The sequence below is a fragment of the Medicago sativa genome, chromosome 7 (genome assembly GCF_051527215.1).
Source record: "Medicago sativa cultivar Bolivia chromosome 7, Bolivia_mono, whole genome shotgun sequence".
Taxonomy (NCBI): Eukaryota; Viridiplantae; Streptophyta; class Magnoliopsida; order Fabales; family Fabaceae; genus Medicago; species Medicago sativa.
The window spans coordinates 35,721,776-35,738,886 of record NC_140755.1 but is presented as its reverse complement, the minus strand read 5'-3'; the positions used below and the strand labels follow the sequence as shown (position 1 = coordinate 35,738,886).

The following is a 17,111-nucleotide window of genomic DNA, read 5'->3' as shown; positions in this document are numbered from 1 at the left end:
TTCTTGCCTTTTCCACCAAACCATGCTTTAATCCTTTCCTTCATGTGTTCTTACTTGCTAAGCTAATATAATCCTTGCTTGATCATGATTGGGAGATAGTTTGGATGATTAGAGAAGAGAGGGAGGGCGCATGGTAGAGGGAAGGAGGAGAGAACTTTTTCTCTCAAAACCTAGAGAGAGAAAGAAGAAGAAATTATGAGGTTTCCACCCCTAAATCACTTATATACTCCCTTGTGTGAGATTACTTAAATGCCCTTCGCCTCAGTCCTGTTTACCTGACATTGATACATAATTCCATACTTGAGTGATATTACATAATAATATCCTCTGTCATGCTTAACATTCCTCATTACTTAACCTCTGATACATTTGACTAATAATTCCATTAGCTGACGAGCGGGATATTACATTCACAATAAAAAATAAAGTTATTAGCAACAAACCATAGCAAAGCTAACAAGCCAAACAAACTGGGTAATTAGTAGGATCATTTCCCTAGAATGAATCAATTCACACCATTTGAAAATTTCTCTCAAGAATCCTTTGAGACCGAATAAGTAGGATCATTGGCAGAAGTCATTGTATATCTAACAGACCCATCAGTAAAAGTATCTCCAAATTTAAGAAGAACATCGAACAACATAACAATTCTCCAGCATGAGCTTCATCAACATAATTAATCTCATCATCATGTCTCTTACACAAGGTAGGAATCTCAATCTTCTCACCAGTGTTAACATTTGTAATAAAATCACCCTTCTTAATAACACCCTGATAGATTCTTAGATAAGTTAATAAGTCCCTATGTCTATTGAAATGCACATTTCTGAAAGCCTTTGCAACAAATGGTGCATCAATACTTCCAGACAATTCAATTTTCTCACCATTCTTATTTTGATCAAGAGCATAATTACTAACATCGATTGGACTTGGCAAATACCTAATTACACCCTCCCTAAGTAGTTCTAACCCCTCGTATCTCTCGTCACTGAAACTACCCATGAAAATTGGTACAAATTTTAGTGCTATGGTTGCCCTACGAATTGCATCATGGAGAACAGACTCTGAAATATGGCTGCCACCATGAAAAGCTTCAGAAAGTTTATCATCAACCTCTGATACAATTTCAATGAGTTCACTCCTTTTTTTCAACACAAAGGCTTGCATATCTTTGGCTGCTTCTTCTTCTTCTACATCATCGTCGTAATCATGTGTTTGAGAGCGAAAAAAGTAGCCTTTTAACTTGTTGGCAACATGATCAAAAAATCCAGATCTGGAAGACTTTTTAGAGGGAAAATAGCAGGACTTTAACGTGACGAGATCAACAAATCCAATATAACAATCGTCAATGCTTCGTATTGGAACTTGAATTGCAGCACAAGGATGATTAAGCTTAGATTTTACTTGATCAAAAAAGTTCCATGGATCTGCTCCTTCCATCTCAATATCGCGGATAAATATAAACATTGGAAATTGAAATCTTGTCATTTGTTGATAAATGGCAATGGTATCAATTTTAACACCGTAAAGACAAGAAAGAACAAGAATTGCACTTTCGAAAATATGCAGAGTTATTTCAGCATCAACAATGGAATCAACATCAAATACGGTTATGTTTTTATAGGAAGTGACTACGGTATCTTCAAATACGGTTATGTTTTTATAGGAAGTGACTTCGGGATCTCTATTGTTACTCACGTATCCAACATGTGGTTTGACGTAGTATAGATCGTAGTCATGGTAGTGTCTTAATATTTCCCGGTCTCCACGCATTCTAAAGTAAGGGTCCCAGAGTCCAGAAAGCCAGACGTTGCGCAGATGCTCCCGTGATTTGTTGGAGAAGTGACAGAGGGGGGGATGGGTGGAGAGAACGGAGGAAGAGCGTACTGTGGAGTAGAGAAGGCGTGGCAAGGAGGACCTTAAGAAACAATTCATGGCGGAGGCAAGGAGGGGTTTGATGGAAGCTGTGGTGTGGTAAGTTCCGTTTATGAAGAGACTTAACCTAACCTAACAAACATTATAAGAGGTTTTATTTATTTTTAGGTTTCGTGGGGAATAAATTTTTTTTTTTATGCATGTAACCTACTAGAAATACTTAGTTGGGCACAACCTCAAATCAAAAGTATTTATGTACACACATTAATCATAAAATAAAAAAAATAAAAAAAATTTAGTCACAATCACTTGATATCATTTTTCTTTTAAATTTTATCAATCATGTATGTGTGTCTAAATAAATTTTATTTGGGGTTGTGCCTATGCAAGACTTACTATCTATGAAGCCCCGATACCTGACACGATACCGATACGATACCAATACGGCGATACGAGAAAATTTTCAAAATTCCCGATACGATACGGCCTCGATACGTTATTAAAAAATTAAATTTAAAATTAATAGTATAAGTGCACAATGTATAAACATAACTAAAAATGATAATAAACAAACATTCAAATTAATGAAAATGATCAAAACAAGTGACAATTACATATTTTTTCCGCACAAATTAGATAGAATATAGCTAAACATCATTAGTACCATCCAAAGAGAACATCATAAGTACTTTAAAAAAAAAGAACATCTTTGTCTAATGTTGACTACTTAACAGTTAACACTAATTTATATCGAAAACAAACAGCAGAAGAAACATAACATTAGAGAGAAGAGAAACAGAGTAGAATTCAATCAGTGGTAATGGGTAGAAGAGAGCTATGTGGTGACGAGAAACCCTATTTTTTTAGGTTAGAAGAGACAATATGATTTTGATAGTGCTGCCAGACTTGTAGTTTTATTTCTTATTATTTTATTTTATTTTATTTTTTTAAAGGAAATTTGTAAGACAGAAGTATAGGTGTCGGAGTATAAGTAAGTTGTGTCGGAGTACAAGTTAGTCGCATCCGACACGTATCAGTCACTTTTTTCCTTCAAAAAATAAATAATAACTGGCCGATACTTCTCCGATACGCGTATCGGGACATATCGGGGCGTATCGGTATCGGATACGTGTCGGATACGATACTTCACCATTTTTGGAGTATCGGGGCTTCAGAGCTTACTATCTAACCTACATGTAAATAAAGATAAAAAAAAATTATTACATTTATATATTTATTTATTTTTAAAGAGTGTTACAATTATTATTGATGACTGGAGTTAATGTGTCCTTGATTAATTGACTATTGGAGTGTATCATATGCAGTTGCAGACTTCATGCATTGATGAAAAGCGGTGATGCGTCGAATACCATGCTCAGAGAATATATAAGCCCTCTGTATGATTCAATAGTCGTTTGACCATTAAATCATAGAATGGTTGTATAAATATCATTTTTTATGCAATATTACTCTTTATTTTCCACCATGGCACTAGGCAGAAGGTTGAAGTCGTAGTGTATTTGGGGATGGTAAAACCAATGATGTGGGTGTGAGGGAGATACATATATTTTTTTAGAATCTTATTTTTGGTGTGGACCGTGAAGGGATTAATTGTGGGTTAAGATTTTTGCTTGCCGTAATTTTTTTAGAATCTTATTCTCTTGTCTTGCTGTTGCAGTTTGAAATCCTTGTTACTGAAATTCTTAATATTTAGCGATTGAGATTATGCGAAAGTTTTGATTTCTCATTTAAAAATTGTGAATTGCATAAGCTATGCTTATAGAATTCTTTGGTATATCTCTCAAAAAAGGAATTATTTGGTATATGGTTAGTTTGCTTGACAGGCTGATGAGAATTGATGCCAATATAAAACGTGCTGATCTTTAATTCTCATTTTCTATTCAACTACAGAACTATCAAATATGAAGTTCATGAATCATGGCAAGGTACTGTACTGTCAAGATAATGAATCATTTATTTTGTCCACAGTACTAATAAAATAGTACATTGCGAGTGAAGCAACATGCCTAAGAATAAACGAAAATAAATCATTCAATAGGAGATTTAAAAGAGGGAATATCTTTGGAGAAAAGACGGGAAAAATCCCCTTTAATATTATGGACAACTTTTGTAGAAAGGTTTCAACTGCAACAAGTGACCAAGTGAATAATTAGAATAATTGATGCTGAGAAAAATAAAGCAAGACAAAGTAACACAAACCTACCTTCTAGGATTGGTCCTTTCCATTCCTTAATGGGAGATGTTGGAATATTCTCCAAATCATTGAATATTTGCATTACTAATATCCTCAAACTACAACAGCAAGACAAGAGACAACACCAACATTAAGCAGACTAAAGTTACATATAATTTATCTCAAGGGGAGATTAAATACATATAATTTCCTCCATTTGGTTCTTTTATCAGCCAAAAGTTAAAATTAAAATGATAAGGGAAATGGAAAATAATAACTTATTCACGAGATTGAAGCTGAAAGATGAATAAATTAGAAGAGTAGAGTTGCTGGTTGGTATTTACCCAGTTGGTTTGAAGAAGTGGAAACACTTTATCTTCATCAAATATGCAAAGTCCGGGGTTCGAACCCCGGCCACCACAAAAAAACAAAAAATACTCTTCATTCTCGGTATAAATGGCACCAGTTCTAAAAATATGTTTTTTCTAAAATTAAAAAGCAAGCAAGGTACTTGCGCTCACTAACTCTTCATTCTCGATACAACTTGAGTGATTCTAAATGAAATTCCCAGCTCCAAAGCAATGAATCAGTACATAAACATAGCCAATTTGAAAATAATAATAATGATATTTGAACAATCATTCGAGACAACCTTTATAACAATTTTTTCTCTGTTTTTATTGGTCAAATAATAGAGAAAAAAGAAAAAGAGGGAATAAAAACATAATGCATGTATGAAAAAGATAGTTTTAAAAAAGTTGTCAAAAAACTATTACACAAATATTTGTTTCTCATTTGACAGGAGTGGTCATTGTGTTAGTCTTGAATTTGTGATGTGTGAACAGCAAAGGATGCTATGCACAACTTGTTCGAGGCAGATTCTGAGTATTTTAAAGTCAATTATTTGGTTGAAGATAGACGTAGAAGTAGAGGAGAATGGTGATAAAAGGTAGTGTGGAAAAATCTAGCGTTAAGATGATAGAACTGTGACGATCTAATGGTCAGAAAATTGTCCGTGGTAGTTAGTTTATTACTTACTTACAAGAGTGTATGACAAAGAACATGATTTCTTTTCAAACATCCTTAAATGCATATTTTGTCCATTTTACAAAGCAAAAATATATAGTCAAATGAAACGGATAATGTTTACTTTTTATCGAATGTAACAAATTACTATTTGTTGTGTCTAAATCTTTACGGACACAGCAAAATGGACAACCTTCCCAAGAGTGTCCCGTGAAACAAATGTTTAAGAAGTAGGCATTTTTTATTAAGAAGTACTCCCTCTGTCCCAAAATATAAGCAAAAATTGGTCAACAAAAGTTAATGTATTTGGTACAAATTTTTAACCAAATACATTAACTTTTGTTGACCAATTTTTTATATATCTTAGTTTAATATTTATTTTTAGACATATATCTCTTGGTTTAATATTTATTTTTAGACAAGATATATAATTTATATTGAGTTTTTTTTTCCTTCGTAGTATTAAATTTATATTGAGATCTATGAGTGGATTTGGCGAAATAATATTGCATTTGCTACACATTTCATTGGGTATTTTAAGACGCTAATTGATTAATTTGGGGCAAACATATTATGTCACACAAGTATTTGAGACCTATTTTTTTTTTTGAAAAAAACAAAATGATGTTCATTCATTCAAATCGATATAATACATCAGAATTAAGATCACTAAAAACGTAAAGGATGAATCTGCGAACAAACTCACAGCACCCAAGTTAATAGCATACAACGGCAAAATGCCTACAAATAATATGATAAAATATAAATCACCAGAATACTCTTGCTTCTGGATCTGCAACATTGACGTCCAAATCGTTGATTGAATCTGTGATTGACTGAAGCTGATCTTTCAGTATGAACCAACGAACACCGCAACAAGATGCCAAATCAAACAACGCCGCATAAAACGACGAACAACACAAGGTCGCACTCAGACGACGAAATCACAAAAAAAAAAAAAACACAAAAGAAAATGCTTGTATTTGTGAAAATTACTTATTTAGATCGAAAGAAAGGAGAAAAAGGATGTGAAAAATTGAGACCTATTAGTATTATTTTTTTTCATCGTTCAATTTTGATTGCTAATTTTTTTTTTTGGTAGAAATTTTGATTGCTAATTTCAATTTTATATTCTACTTTACTTATTTAATTAGTAAACAAAATTATTAAAAGCAAAATATATCTCATGATGCAATGTTTATTATTAGACAAGATCATTTATCTATAAGTGAATTTCTAGCTACTAAACTACTTGACCCAAAACTACTAAACTATTTAACCCAAAAAAAGACAAGATCATTAATCTATTTTAATTTGTTTTTTTTACGTTTATTTTAATTCGTTAAATTAGTCTCCTGAACTATTTTGTCAACATCTCATCATAATTTTGCGATATGATATGATTTGGACCATATCATTTAAATTTCGATGTGTGTCACTCTTCATATAGGTTCATGCTCAAATTTGCCACCTTAAAAGGAAATTTGTATGAGAGATACATTCACGCAAAAGAAATTCCAAGAGAAACTGTTGGAACATAGTATGAAAATTGAGTAAAAAGTTGGGTAGACCATAGCAAGTTAATATGATTTTTTTGTTGCTTCTTGTTCTTATTGGGTTGAAGACAACGGAAACCGGTATGCACTTTGTCTAATCTTGATTTCTATTATGTATTCTTCAAGAAACTTTTTATGTTGATCTTATATAAAATAAAATTGTTTTAAGTCCAAGAGAATACAAAGAGGTTATATTTTTCTCACACTAAGAACTAAAAGCATATAGTTTAGGCGTTTTATTAGTGGAAGCTTGTTTTAATTTTTGTCATGTAAAATTTATTCTTTTGTTTTAGAGATCTAAAAATTATTTTTTTTGAGGGGATTTATCTCTCTAAACATGAAATTGCTTTTTCTCTTTTTTTTAACCTTGTAAATTAAGTGAATTTATTCTTTGATTTTCATCCCTCCAAAATATATATACTTGTCCCATATAAAACGAGCGAAATTTAATGCAGGTGCACAATCAATAGGAGTATGTTATGGTCGAGTGGCAAACAACCTGCCTCCTGCTGGGGAAGTAATAGATCTTTACAAATCAAATAACATTGGAAGAATGAGAATATATGATCAAGCAACCTTGGAGGCTTTAAGAAACTCTAACATAGAACTTGTCATTGGAGTTCCTAATGAAAACATCGAATCAATTGCCAACAGTGTTTCATCAGCTACATATTGGGTTCAAAACAATATATTAAAGTACTCTCATGATATCAAATTCAGGTACATTGTTGTTGGGAATGAAATAGATCCTAATATTGATCCAACATCAAAATTTGTTCTACCTGCAATGCAAAACATTAATACAGCACTTGCATCTACCAACTTACAAAAGCAAATTAAGGTTTCAACTGCTATTCAAATGGGAATATTGTTGGGAAGTTCATACCCTCCATCAACAGGAGCATTCAATCTTTCTTCAATTTCATATATAACTCCAATAGTTAATTTTCTAGTGGATAATCAAGCACCACTTCTTGCAAATGTGTACACTTAATTTAGCTACATAAGTGATCCAAATCACATTGACCTTTCATTTGCTTTATTTACTTCACCAAATGTTAAGGTGATTGATGGAAATTATGAGTACCAAAATTTATTTGATGCAACATTAGGAGCACTTTATGCAGCTCTTGAGAAAGTTGGTGGTGCTAATTTGGAAGTAGTAATATCAGAAAGTAGATGGCCTTCTCGTGGTGGTGTTGCTGCATCTGTTGAAAATGCTCAAATCTACTATGAGAATTTGATTAAACATGTTTCCAGCGGGACTCCTAATAAACCTAATCAACCATTGGAAACTTATTTATTTGCTATGTTTGATGAAAATCAAAAAGAGTTTGATGAAACAAAGCGACATTATGGTTTGTTTACTCCTAATAAACAACTCAAGTATCAAATTAGTCAACTACTTAGATCATCTTATTCTACAACTCCAGCATCGGAAGGAGGGATATCTTCGTTTACAAGTTCATCTTCTCACCAATCTGGAAAAGGATGCATATTTTCTTTGTGTTTCTTTTTATTATTTCTTTACTTTATTTAAGAAGTAAGCATTTTTTTTATATCTCTTAGTTTAATATTTATTTTTAGACATATATCTCTTGGTTTAATATTTATCTTTAGACAATATATATATAATTTATATTGAGTTTTTATTTTCCTTCGTAGTATTAAATTTATATTGAGATTTATGGGTGGATTTGGCGAAATAATATTGTGAAGTTAATTGGCATTTGCTACACATTTCATAGGGTATTTTAAGACGCTAATTGATTAATCTGAGGCAAACATATTGTGTCAAAAAAGTATTTGAGACCTATTAGTATTATTTTTTTCACCGTTCAATTTTGATTGCAAATTTCAATTATATTCTACTTTATTTATTTAATTAGTAAACAAAATTATTAAAATGCAATGTTTATTATTAGACAAGATTATTAATCTATAGTGAATTTCTTGCTATTAAACTACTTAACCCAAAAAAAAAGACAAGATCATTAATCTATTTTAATTAATTGTCACGTTTATTTTAATTCGTTAAATTAGTTTCCTGAATTATTTTGTCGACATCTCATCATAATTTTGCGATATGATATGATTTGTACCATATATCATTTAAATTTCGATGTGTGTCACTCTTCATATTTGCAATTCGCACTATTGCTACACTTATATTCAGTCTTTTTTTCTTTCAACATCGTTTTATAACATTCTTTTAACCCATTCTAACGGCAAAATTGTAACATTAATCTGCCTCATAATTCTTTCCCAATCATATGGTATGTTATATGCTGCTGATATCATTTGATAAAATCACAAAAAACATTTGTGTCCTGTGTGTACCTGTGTACAGGTGATATTTGCGTTTTGTTATATGCTGCTGATCAACAACGTTGTGAGTACCTGTGTGCAGGTGATATTTGTGTCCTACTCCCTCCGTTTCAAAATGAGTGTCGTTTTAGGTGTTTACACACATATTAAGAAATGCAATGATTAAAAGAAAGAGAATGTTTATTTTACCAAATTATCCTTATTAACTATTGGTTAGTTTTAAAAGTAATACTTTGGAAGTAATGTGAAGAGTATTAATTGGAGGGTACAATTGAAAAGAAAAAGTTATTATTGCATTGGAAACTGAAAGTGACATTCATTTTGAAACAATTTTTTTTGGCTAAAGCGACACTCATTTTGAAACGGAGGGAGTAATAGATAAAGTAAACATTTCTTTGTTGTAAACACAAATTTTGATTAATCAAAGCACTTTGCCCAATTGACGCAAATAGTAACTGTGATAAACAATTGGAAAATAACACTAGACGTCAGTCACACACCTAACCCATCGTTCCTCATCGCCGCTGGGATCGTCCATCTCTTGTTAGTTTTTTCATGTTATTTATACAAAGTAGTTTAAAAAAAAAGAAAAAAAACTAAGTTCTATGAAATATTTGAGTATGTTTTATGCATGAAATACAAACTTGTGGGATTTGTTGGGCCATGTAATAGACAAACAATTGTTTTTACTGTGTTCAGATACAGGAGAAAATCACTACTGGGAAGTTATCGAAATTGGAACACTTTGAAACTGATGAAAAGGTATTAATTACTTGACCTTTTTCAAACAGTATGAAACACGGATACGGACACAGACACCGGACACGACACTGACACGTCGACACAGCTAATAATTTGAAAAAATCACATAATTTAGAGTAATTACAAGTGTCGGGGTTGTGTCGGTGTTGGACACGAAATGTGTCCGACACCGGGACACGTATAATCCGAGGAGTGTTCGTGATTCATTTTCACATCATATTTGTTTAGTTTTATTATATTATAACTTAATGTCCTGATTGAATTTTTGTTATTGCTATCTTTTATTGGTTTTTGATATGTAATAACAAATATCATATATTCCATATTAAAATAGTAAACCTGTGTATTTTGAAATTTTAATTGCAATTCTTGCTGCCTTATCTTCTTCAATCTGATTCAATTCAAGGATAGGTTCAAACATTATCATTATTTGGAGAAGTATGGGGTATAGGTCCAGCAACAGCACTGAAATTATATGAGAAAGGACATCGTACATTAGATGATCTTTGGAATGATTATTCACTTACAAATGCACAGAAGTTAGGGTTAAAATACTTTGATGATATCAGGCATCGGATTCCACGCCATGAGGTCTGTCTGGTGGTACCTTTTATACGCTATTATTTCCAAATTGTGACACTGAGACTACTGAAACAGAAGTTCTTGCGCATGGATTTTACTAGCCCTCAGTGATCTTTTTGACAACCTCCAATATGACACTGATCTTTCTGTATAGGATCTTTGTAAGTACATATTTAAGTATTTTCTGCCAAATAGCCAAAGAAGAGGAAAAACAGCACAGCATTATCAGAAAAATGGTACATGCCTATTCCAAGAAAGGAAAGGAAACAAAAGAAGCTATTGCTTGCTTTGAACTTAAAATATCACTTTATTTTAATTATCTTTAAAATATCTTTAAAATGGAAAAGAAAAAGTATACATAAAGCAAACTTCAATTCACAATCAATAGGTTTTTAAACTTGATCACTTGAAGGATTTTGGTGCTGAAATTCGGTGGAATACTTTCTTGCTGGTCACAGATTTAACAATTCGCGTTGTGTCAGCTACAGAAGCGTAGAGAGAAACAGTCTTTCCAACAGTCTGTTATCACATGAGTTATAGCAAGCATATGAATTGTTGTTGCAGTGGATCTTCTGACCTCTATTAAAGGTAGAATTAATTGATGCAACAGGACCTGAATGAACCCTTAGCATTGCTTGGTTTATCTATCACAGTATTCCAAGATGTCTCATGATTTTTTCCTCCTGTATATCGCATTCGCGGTTTCACTTGCAAATGAGAGAGGTGGTTGAAGGAATGATGGTCAGTAGAAGTGCTTGCAGAGGTGTACCTTCTCCTTTCTAACAACAAACAGAATATAGATATCAGTTAGCACAATCTAAATCAAATATTATACAATAAATCTAAACTAGGCCTATATAAACACAAATGGCAAAAAGACACAAGGAGAGTGTCTCAGACAACAAAAGGAAAGCAGAGATTAAACATTCGGCCACCTAAATGCTAAAATCTGTACTTATTGTTATGAAAAAATTATCAGCAGTCGACGAGTATGGCTAGTTGTTCATTAAGCATAAACACACAGACTTATATGATGTATTATACAGCTTGGATGTTTTTAAAAATGTTTTTTGCACAGTATTTATATGATAATTTTGAATTTTATTTTCTCAAATCCATGTCCTATAAATCAGTTAAAAACATTATCATAGATTTCAAGTTATGACTGCAAATTTGTTTTTCAACTCCATATGTACATCATAAATCCAAGTCTTAATCATACAAAAAGTTTCAGCCTAACGTAACATTTCAAAAGTTTTATCAACTTCATACATTGGCACCAGTGAAGTATTTTTCGTCTTCAAGCTAAAGCTTTAGTTTTACCTTTGTGCTCAGAGGGTTGTCTTAACCCCAGCAGAAGTACAGAGGACATGTTACTGGCATACTCCGTCCAACAAACTATACATTCAAGTGCACATTTAACTGCATGTCAAAAACGACAATTTGAAGTCAATAAAATTGGTATTTCAAACATATCTTCTAAAGTTATTTATCACCTATCATCTTAAAAAACAGTGGGTAATACAACACAAATGGTTATAGAGGCAAATGTTGGAGATTCCAAAAGTTCGGCCGCGAGACAAGTATGGCTTAGGCCAGAAATCAAACTCGAGTTCTCTCAAGCGATTCAACGTTTGGTGGAATTAATTAACAACTTGAGCCCAATTATTTGGTTGAAGAAAACTAGATTTGTATCCGAGCAAAAGCCTCAATTTGTTTGTATTATTCAGCCGAAGAATTTAAAGTACCTAATTTTTAAAACAAATAGTGCTATATATGACTAATGGCTGAAGAAATAAAAAGCAACAAGTACTTTACCTTCCTTTAGATCTGAACAAATAAACTACATACACAACAGAAATGAAACCCAAATCTTCAATAATCAAAGCAGGGACCTGTGAAAAAAAGTATAACACATGAATTAAAGTTAATGGCAACTAAATACAGCCCATAACAAAATGCTCAACACAACACAGGGAAAGAGGAAGAAAAGAACATCCTTGAGGAGAGCCATAATTATAGAAGGTGTACACAACATGATAAATCGAAGTATTAAGAGGAGGCGAGAGATTCAAAACATACCATTAAGATTTTGAATGTGAGATATTTTTGGCCAATCAACACCTGTTTCACTTTTACACCGTTTCCCCAACTCAGGACAATTATCAATCCACAAACTTTTCAGAGTAGTAAGGCTTTGAATGCTCGCCGGAAGAGAAATCAACTTCGGACAACCCCAAATTCTTAGTTCTTGAAGTGAACTAAGGTTTCCTAAAGAGTCTGGTAAGGATGTCAGGTTTGGAAGATGCTCCAATGATAACGAATGAAGGTCAGTCACATGTTGTAAAGCCTCATCCAAACCTTCTATTTCTAAGCAATCCCAAATACTCAATTTCTTAAGAGAAGTGAGGTTTCTTAGCATCTCATCTGGAAAACATTTTAGCTCTTTAATATCGTTAAAACTAAGGGATCCAAGACTACCAAGTTTATGAATTGAACTTAGTAAATCATGGTTGCATTTCCCTCTTATAGTCATTTCTTTGAGAGATGGAAGGCATGGCAAGCCGAACAAATTAGGACATTCCATTATTTGTAGTTTAGAAAGGTGTTGGAACATATTTTCACCATCCTCCCATGATAACCTTGTCAGGTTTGGTAGCTCGGACAAGTATATAGCTTCTAGAGCAGGTAGTTTCCCCAAATCATCAATTTCTAATTCTGAGCATCCCCAAATAGCCAATACCTTAAGAGAAGGTAGTTTCTCCAATTGCGGGAGGTGTAAACAGCTTTTGCAATCATAGAGATGTAACTTCTGTAAATGTATTAAAGAAGGACCAGACATCCATTCTGGGAAATGGGAACCTGTGTATCTTATCACACCCAATTCTTGAAGTTGTTGGGTATAAGGTTGAAGCACTTCAAGAATCTGCTCCACATTTTCCTGCAATTGGGACTCTTCATCCCATGACAACCACAAATTGTTCACGTGCTTACCCAACATGTTGGCTTCTTTAGCATCTTCAACACTTTTCACTCTCTCAAGGTGCTGGATGTGAAGCTTATCTACTTTCAAATTTAATTGTCCTAATTCTGCCAAAAGGAACCCTCTTCCCTTGCCAACTACATACTTGCTCAAAGTCTTAAGTGAAGTCAACTTCCCTATATTGGGAGGTAAACTTAATAGCCTATCGCAGTTATTCAAGGATAGATGTTGTAGAGCTTTCAAACATATCAAATTATTTGGCAATTTTTGGAGTTTATAACAATTGTCTAATTTTAAAATTTGTAAATTCCATAACTTACATATGGATTCTGGAAGAGTTTCGAATGAACCATTTGAAAGATCCAAGTACCTTAAACACTTCAAATGACTGATTGAAGACGAAACTTCTCGAATATATGGCAACTTAAGCACCCGTAAAGAATGAAATTTGAATACATTGGGTGGATAATCTTGAGCATATAATCCTGTGTAGGTCCTCAATGATTTGACACTACGCATTAAGATTGAATCTTCACCAGTTGAGAGATGGCGGATTCTTTCAAATGTACTAGGCATGTCATCGATTGTGGTAATGCAACACACCTCTTCTTCTGAAATTGATTGAGCAAGATCGTGAACAAGATCGTGCATCTTGAAACTTGTAATTTTGCCAAATACATCTTTCCCAATATCTTGAAAAAATGATCTCCAGTATAATTCGTTCCACACCTGATTGCCAATATCTTCTTCGTCCAACATATTATTGGATGAAATAAAACCATTAGCCATCCAAAGCTCAATTAGAAATTCCTTGCTTATTATTTTATCTTTGGGAAACAGGGCACAGATGGAAAAACATTGTCTCAGTTTAAGCGGCAAATTCAAGTAACTTAATCTCAATGCAGGCATGACATAATCTTCATCTTGTAAATTCCATAGTTTGCTTTCCTTCACATAGTGCCACTCTTTTTCCTCTTTTTTAAAGTACAAGAGACTTCCTAGTGCTATTGCAGCAAGAGGCACTCCCCCACACTTCTTTAATATCTCCTTTCCTATGACCACAAGCCTTGTATCTTCCTCATTTGATCCAAAAGCTCTGTGTTTAAACAATTCCCAACAATCCTTGTCGGATAGCTTCGATATATCATGTGGAGGTATTGTTCCCATGATTTCTGCTACCTTCGCAAGACGAGTAGTGACCAAAATTGAAGCACCCTTTCCTCCACAAGCCAATACAGTTCTCAACCTCTGCCAATTCTCTTGTTTATCATCCCACACGTCATCCAATACAAGCAAAAATCTTTTTCCTTGTAGTAGATCTTGAAGACTTCTTTGTAGTGGCTGTAGTTCCAAATCATCACATGACTTACCAGTTGCCTCTTGAATGATCGCTTTTATCATTCTCTTTAAACTAAAATCTTCTGAAACACACACCCACAGTCTCGACTCAAAGTGTTTGACCACCTTTTCATGATTGAAGATAAGTTGGGCTAGTGTTGTTTTTCCAAGTCCACCTAGACCAACAACTGGATAGACGGACAAATCCTCAAGACCAAAAGCATTGTTAACCAAAAAATCTACAATTTTTTTCTCATCTTCAGCTCTTCCATAGACTTGAGGTTGAGAAATGATTGATGTGGTTTGACGCCAGTCAAGGACTCCGCTTCTCTTCTCTCTCACTATCTCGATCAAATGAAACTTGGTCCTTTCTTCAGCTATTTCATCCAACCTCTCTCGTATGCTCTTCATTTTCTTAGCAATTTTATAACGGAAAGCAACTTGTTTTGGATGTAGAGAGGATAAGCAAGAGCTTTGTACCTTGTGCGATGGTCCAGACTTGGATCCTCCATGCTCCAACTCCAGTGCTTGGGTGGTGGCACATTCGTCCAAGATGTCATCGAGGACGTAAGCAGCATCTTTAAGCTTAAGCAGCCAATCCTTGATAGCTTTGTTTGAGAATTGCTTCTCCTCGGCATCTTCAAGTGTAGCCTTGATTGTAGTGAGCAAACTTGAAAGACTTTTGAAGTCTTTTTCGACTCCCAGAAATAGGCCAAGCTCCTTCTGAATGAGCGAGTTCAAATTGTTAAGCACGACTACCAGCACAGCCTCAGCCATCTTGTATGTTCTAACTCTCAAAATGAAAGAGTTTAGTACAGGTTTGTGTGATTGAGAAATGAATTGATAGTAACAATAACAAGTTTTTTTTTTTAAGGAAGTATCAATAACAAGGTTTGCTTTATCGACTCATCTTTCTATTTTTTTTAATTAAAAGTTGCATATATTTTTTTTTTATTGTTCGATTGTACATTTCGTGGAAGCAACAGTTGATGATGCAAATGACAAGTAATTTACAATTAAATATTATTATCAAAAATCAAGTAGTCTTTATAATAATAATTTAATAATATCAACTAGCTTTCTAAATTACATGCTGTCGTTTGACCAAAAAAAAAAAAAAACTTACACACTGTCGTATTTTGAATTCCAACTATACAATTAACATAACAACCATTCTGTATCTATCTATCTATATCTATATATTTATTAAATTAGACCTCTAAAACCATATGCCGATACGTCATTTGCCATATCACTAAAATCTGACGTGGCAGCCTCCAAAATAGTGGCTTCCTAACTACTCCCTCATCCATCTTCTACATCGTATAAACTTATGATTCTATTCTACTATGTATATGTGTATACGTTTTTCTTATACATAATTACATATGTTATGAGCTATTTATTATAGCTACTTATTATCCTCTCTTATTATGAGATATTAGTTCTTATAGGTTACATGTGTTATCAATTCTTTTATTAATTATAATTAATTTCAATTAACTATTATACCTTAAATTATAAGCCAAGCTGGATGCGAACTTGAAATTGTGATTAGGGTTGGGGATAGGCTAGGCCGAGCTAGGCTTTGCCAAGCCTGAGCCTGGCCTGCCAAAAAATTGAAGGCCTAAGTCTGGCCTTTGGCCTGTCATAGGCTTATTTTTTAGGCCTGGGCCTGGCCTTTTGAAAGCATGACATGACCTATTAGCCTGTTTAAAAGCCTATTTCACATGAATATATTTAAATAAATAATTATATTTATTTTTAAATATACTAATGAACTAATAAATCAATGATATTAAACTTCCTTTTGATATTTAACATGATATTTTAGAGAATTTGACTATATATGACATCGTATTTCAATTTTAGTTTATAATAATACATTTATATATGTGAAAAGTTAATGTAGATTAATAAACTTAAACTGCTGAAAAATTTAATAGATTTATAATTTAATCAAAGTACAAATTTTAATATATAATAATAATAAATGTAAAAATATTATTCATATTTACTTAAATAGGCCGGTCTAGTAGGCCTAAATGGCTTTTTTCATGGCCTGAAGCCTGACCTTTTTAGCTAAATAGGCTTATAGCAAAACCTTGGCCTGCTCTATTTAAATAAATAGGCCGGCCTGGCCTGGGCCTATGTAGGCTAGGCCGTAGGCTCCTGTAGGCCGGCCTGGCTTTTCCCAACCCTAATTGTGATTAACTAGTGTGTGTTCCAGCGCCATGCGCGGAATAATTTGTTTATTTTAAAGTATCGTATAATATAGTTTGTTTATATTTACGGTGAAAGTTAAAATGATTGATCTTCTTCATATATTTATATATAATGTATATAGTATTTATCAAAAAGTTATAAATTTATTCAATATATAAGTGTAAAAATTATTTGCTTCAATTGTCAATGGTGCTAGAAAATATTTTGAAAAGTGACTTCGGATAATAAATTCAAATTGTGT

The 17,111-nt window shown here is 33.2% G+C and overlaps 1 protein-coding gene and 2 pseudogenes across 1 annotated transcript; 1 reads left to right on the top strand and 2 right to left on the bottom strand.

Moving 5' to 3' along the window:
* Positions 1-471: 471 nt before the first annotated feature.
* Positions 472-1,935, bottom strand: LOC146905932 (elongation factor G-1, mitochondrial-like; annotated as a pseudogene).
* Positions 1,936-6,680: 4,745 nt separating this feature from the next.
* Positions 6,681-10,819, top strand: LOC146905931 (glucan endo-1,3-beta-glucosidase-like; annotated as a pseudogene).
* LOC146905930 (putative disease resistance protein RGA3) lies at positions 10,527-15,558 on the bottom strand. The gene is made up of 4 exons (XM_085725279.1): positions 12,406-15,558; positions 12,142-12,218; positions 11,647-11,745; positions 10,527-11,102 (listed from the first exon to the last, which is right to left on the bottom strand). The coding sequence occupies exons 1-2, from the start codon at positions 15,419-15,421 to the stop codon at positions 12,199-12,201; spliced, it is 3,036 nt and encodes a 1,011-aa protein (XP_085581405.1). The 5' UTR covers positions 15,422-15,558; the 3' UTR covers positions 10,527-11,102; positions 11,647-11,745; positions 12,142-12,198.
* Positions 15,559-17,111: the final 1,553 nt, after the last annotated feature.

Bases quoted from the DNA above. Each gene is read 5' to 3' on its own strand.
- LOC146905930 (XM_085725279.1), bottom strand. From the start codon at position 15,421: ATGGCTGAGGCTGTGCTGGTAGTCGTGCTTAACAATTTGAACTCGCTC. The intron at 12,219-12,405 runs GTATGTTTTGAA...TTTTTTTCACAG, and splicing joins TCACATTCAAAATCTTAATG to GTCCCTGCTTTGATTATTGA.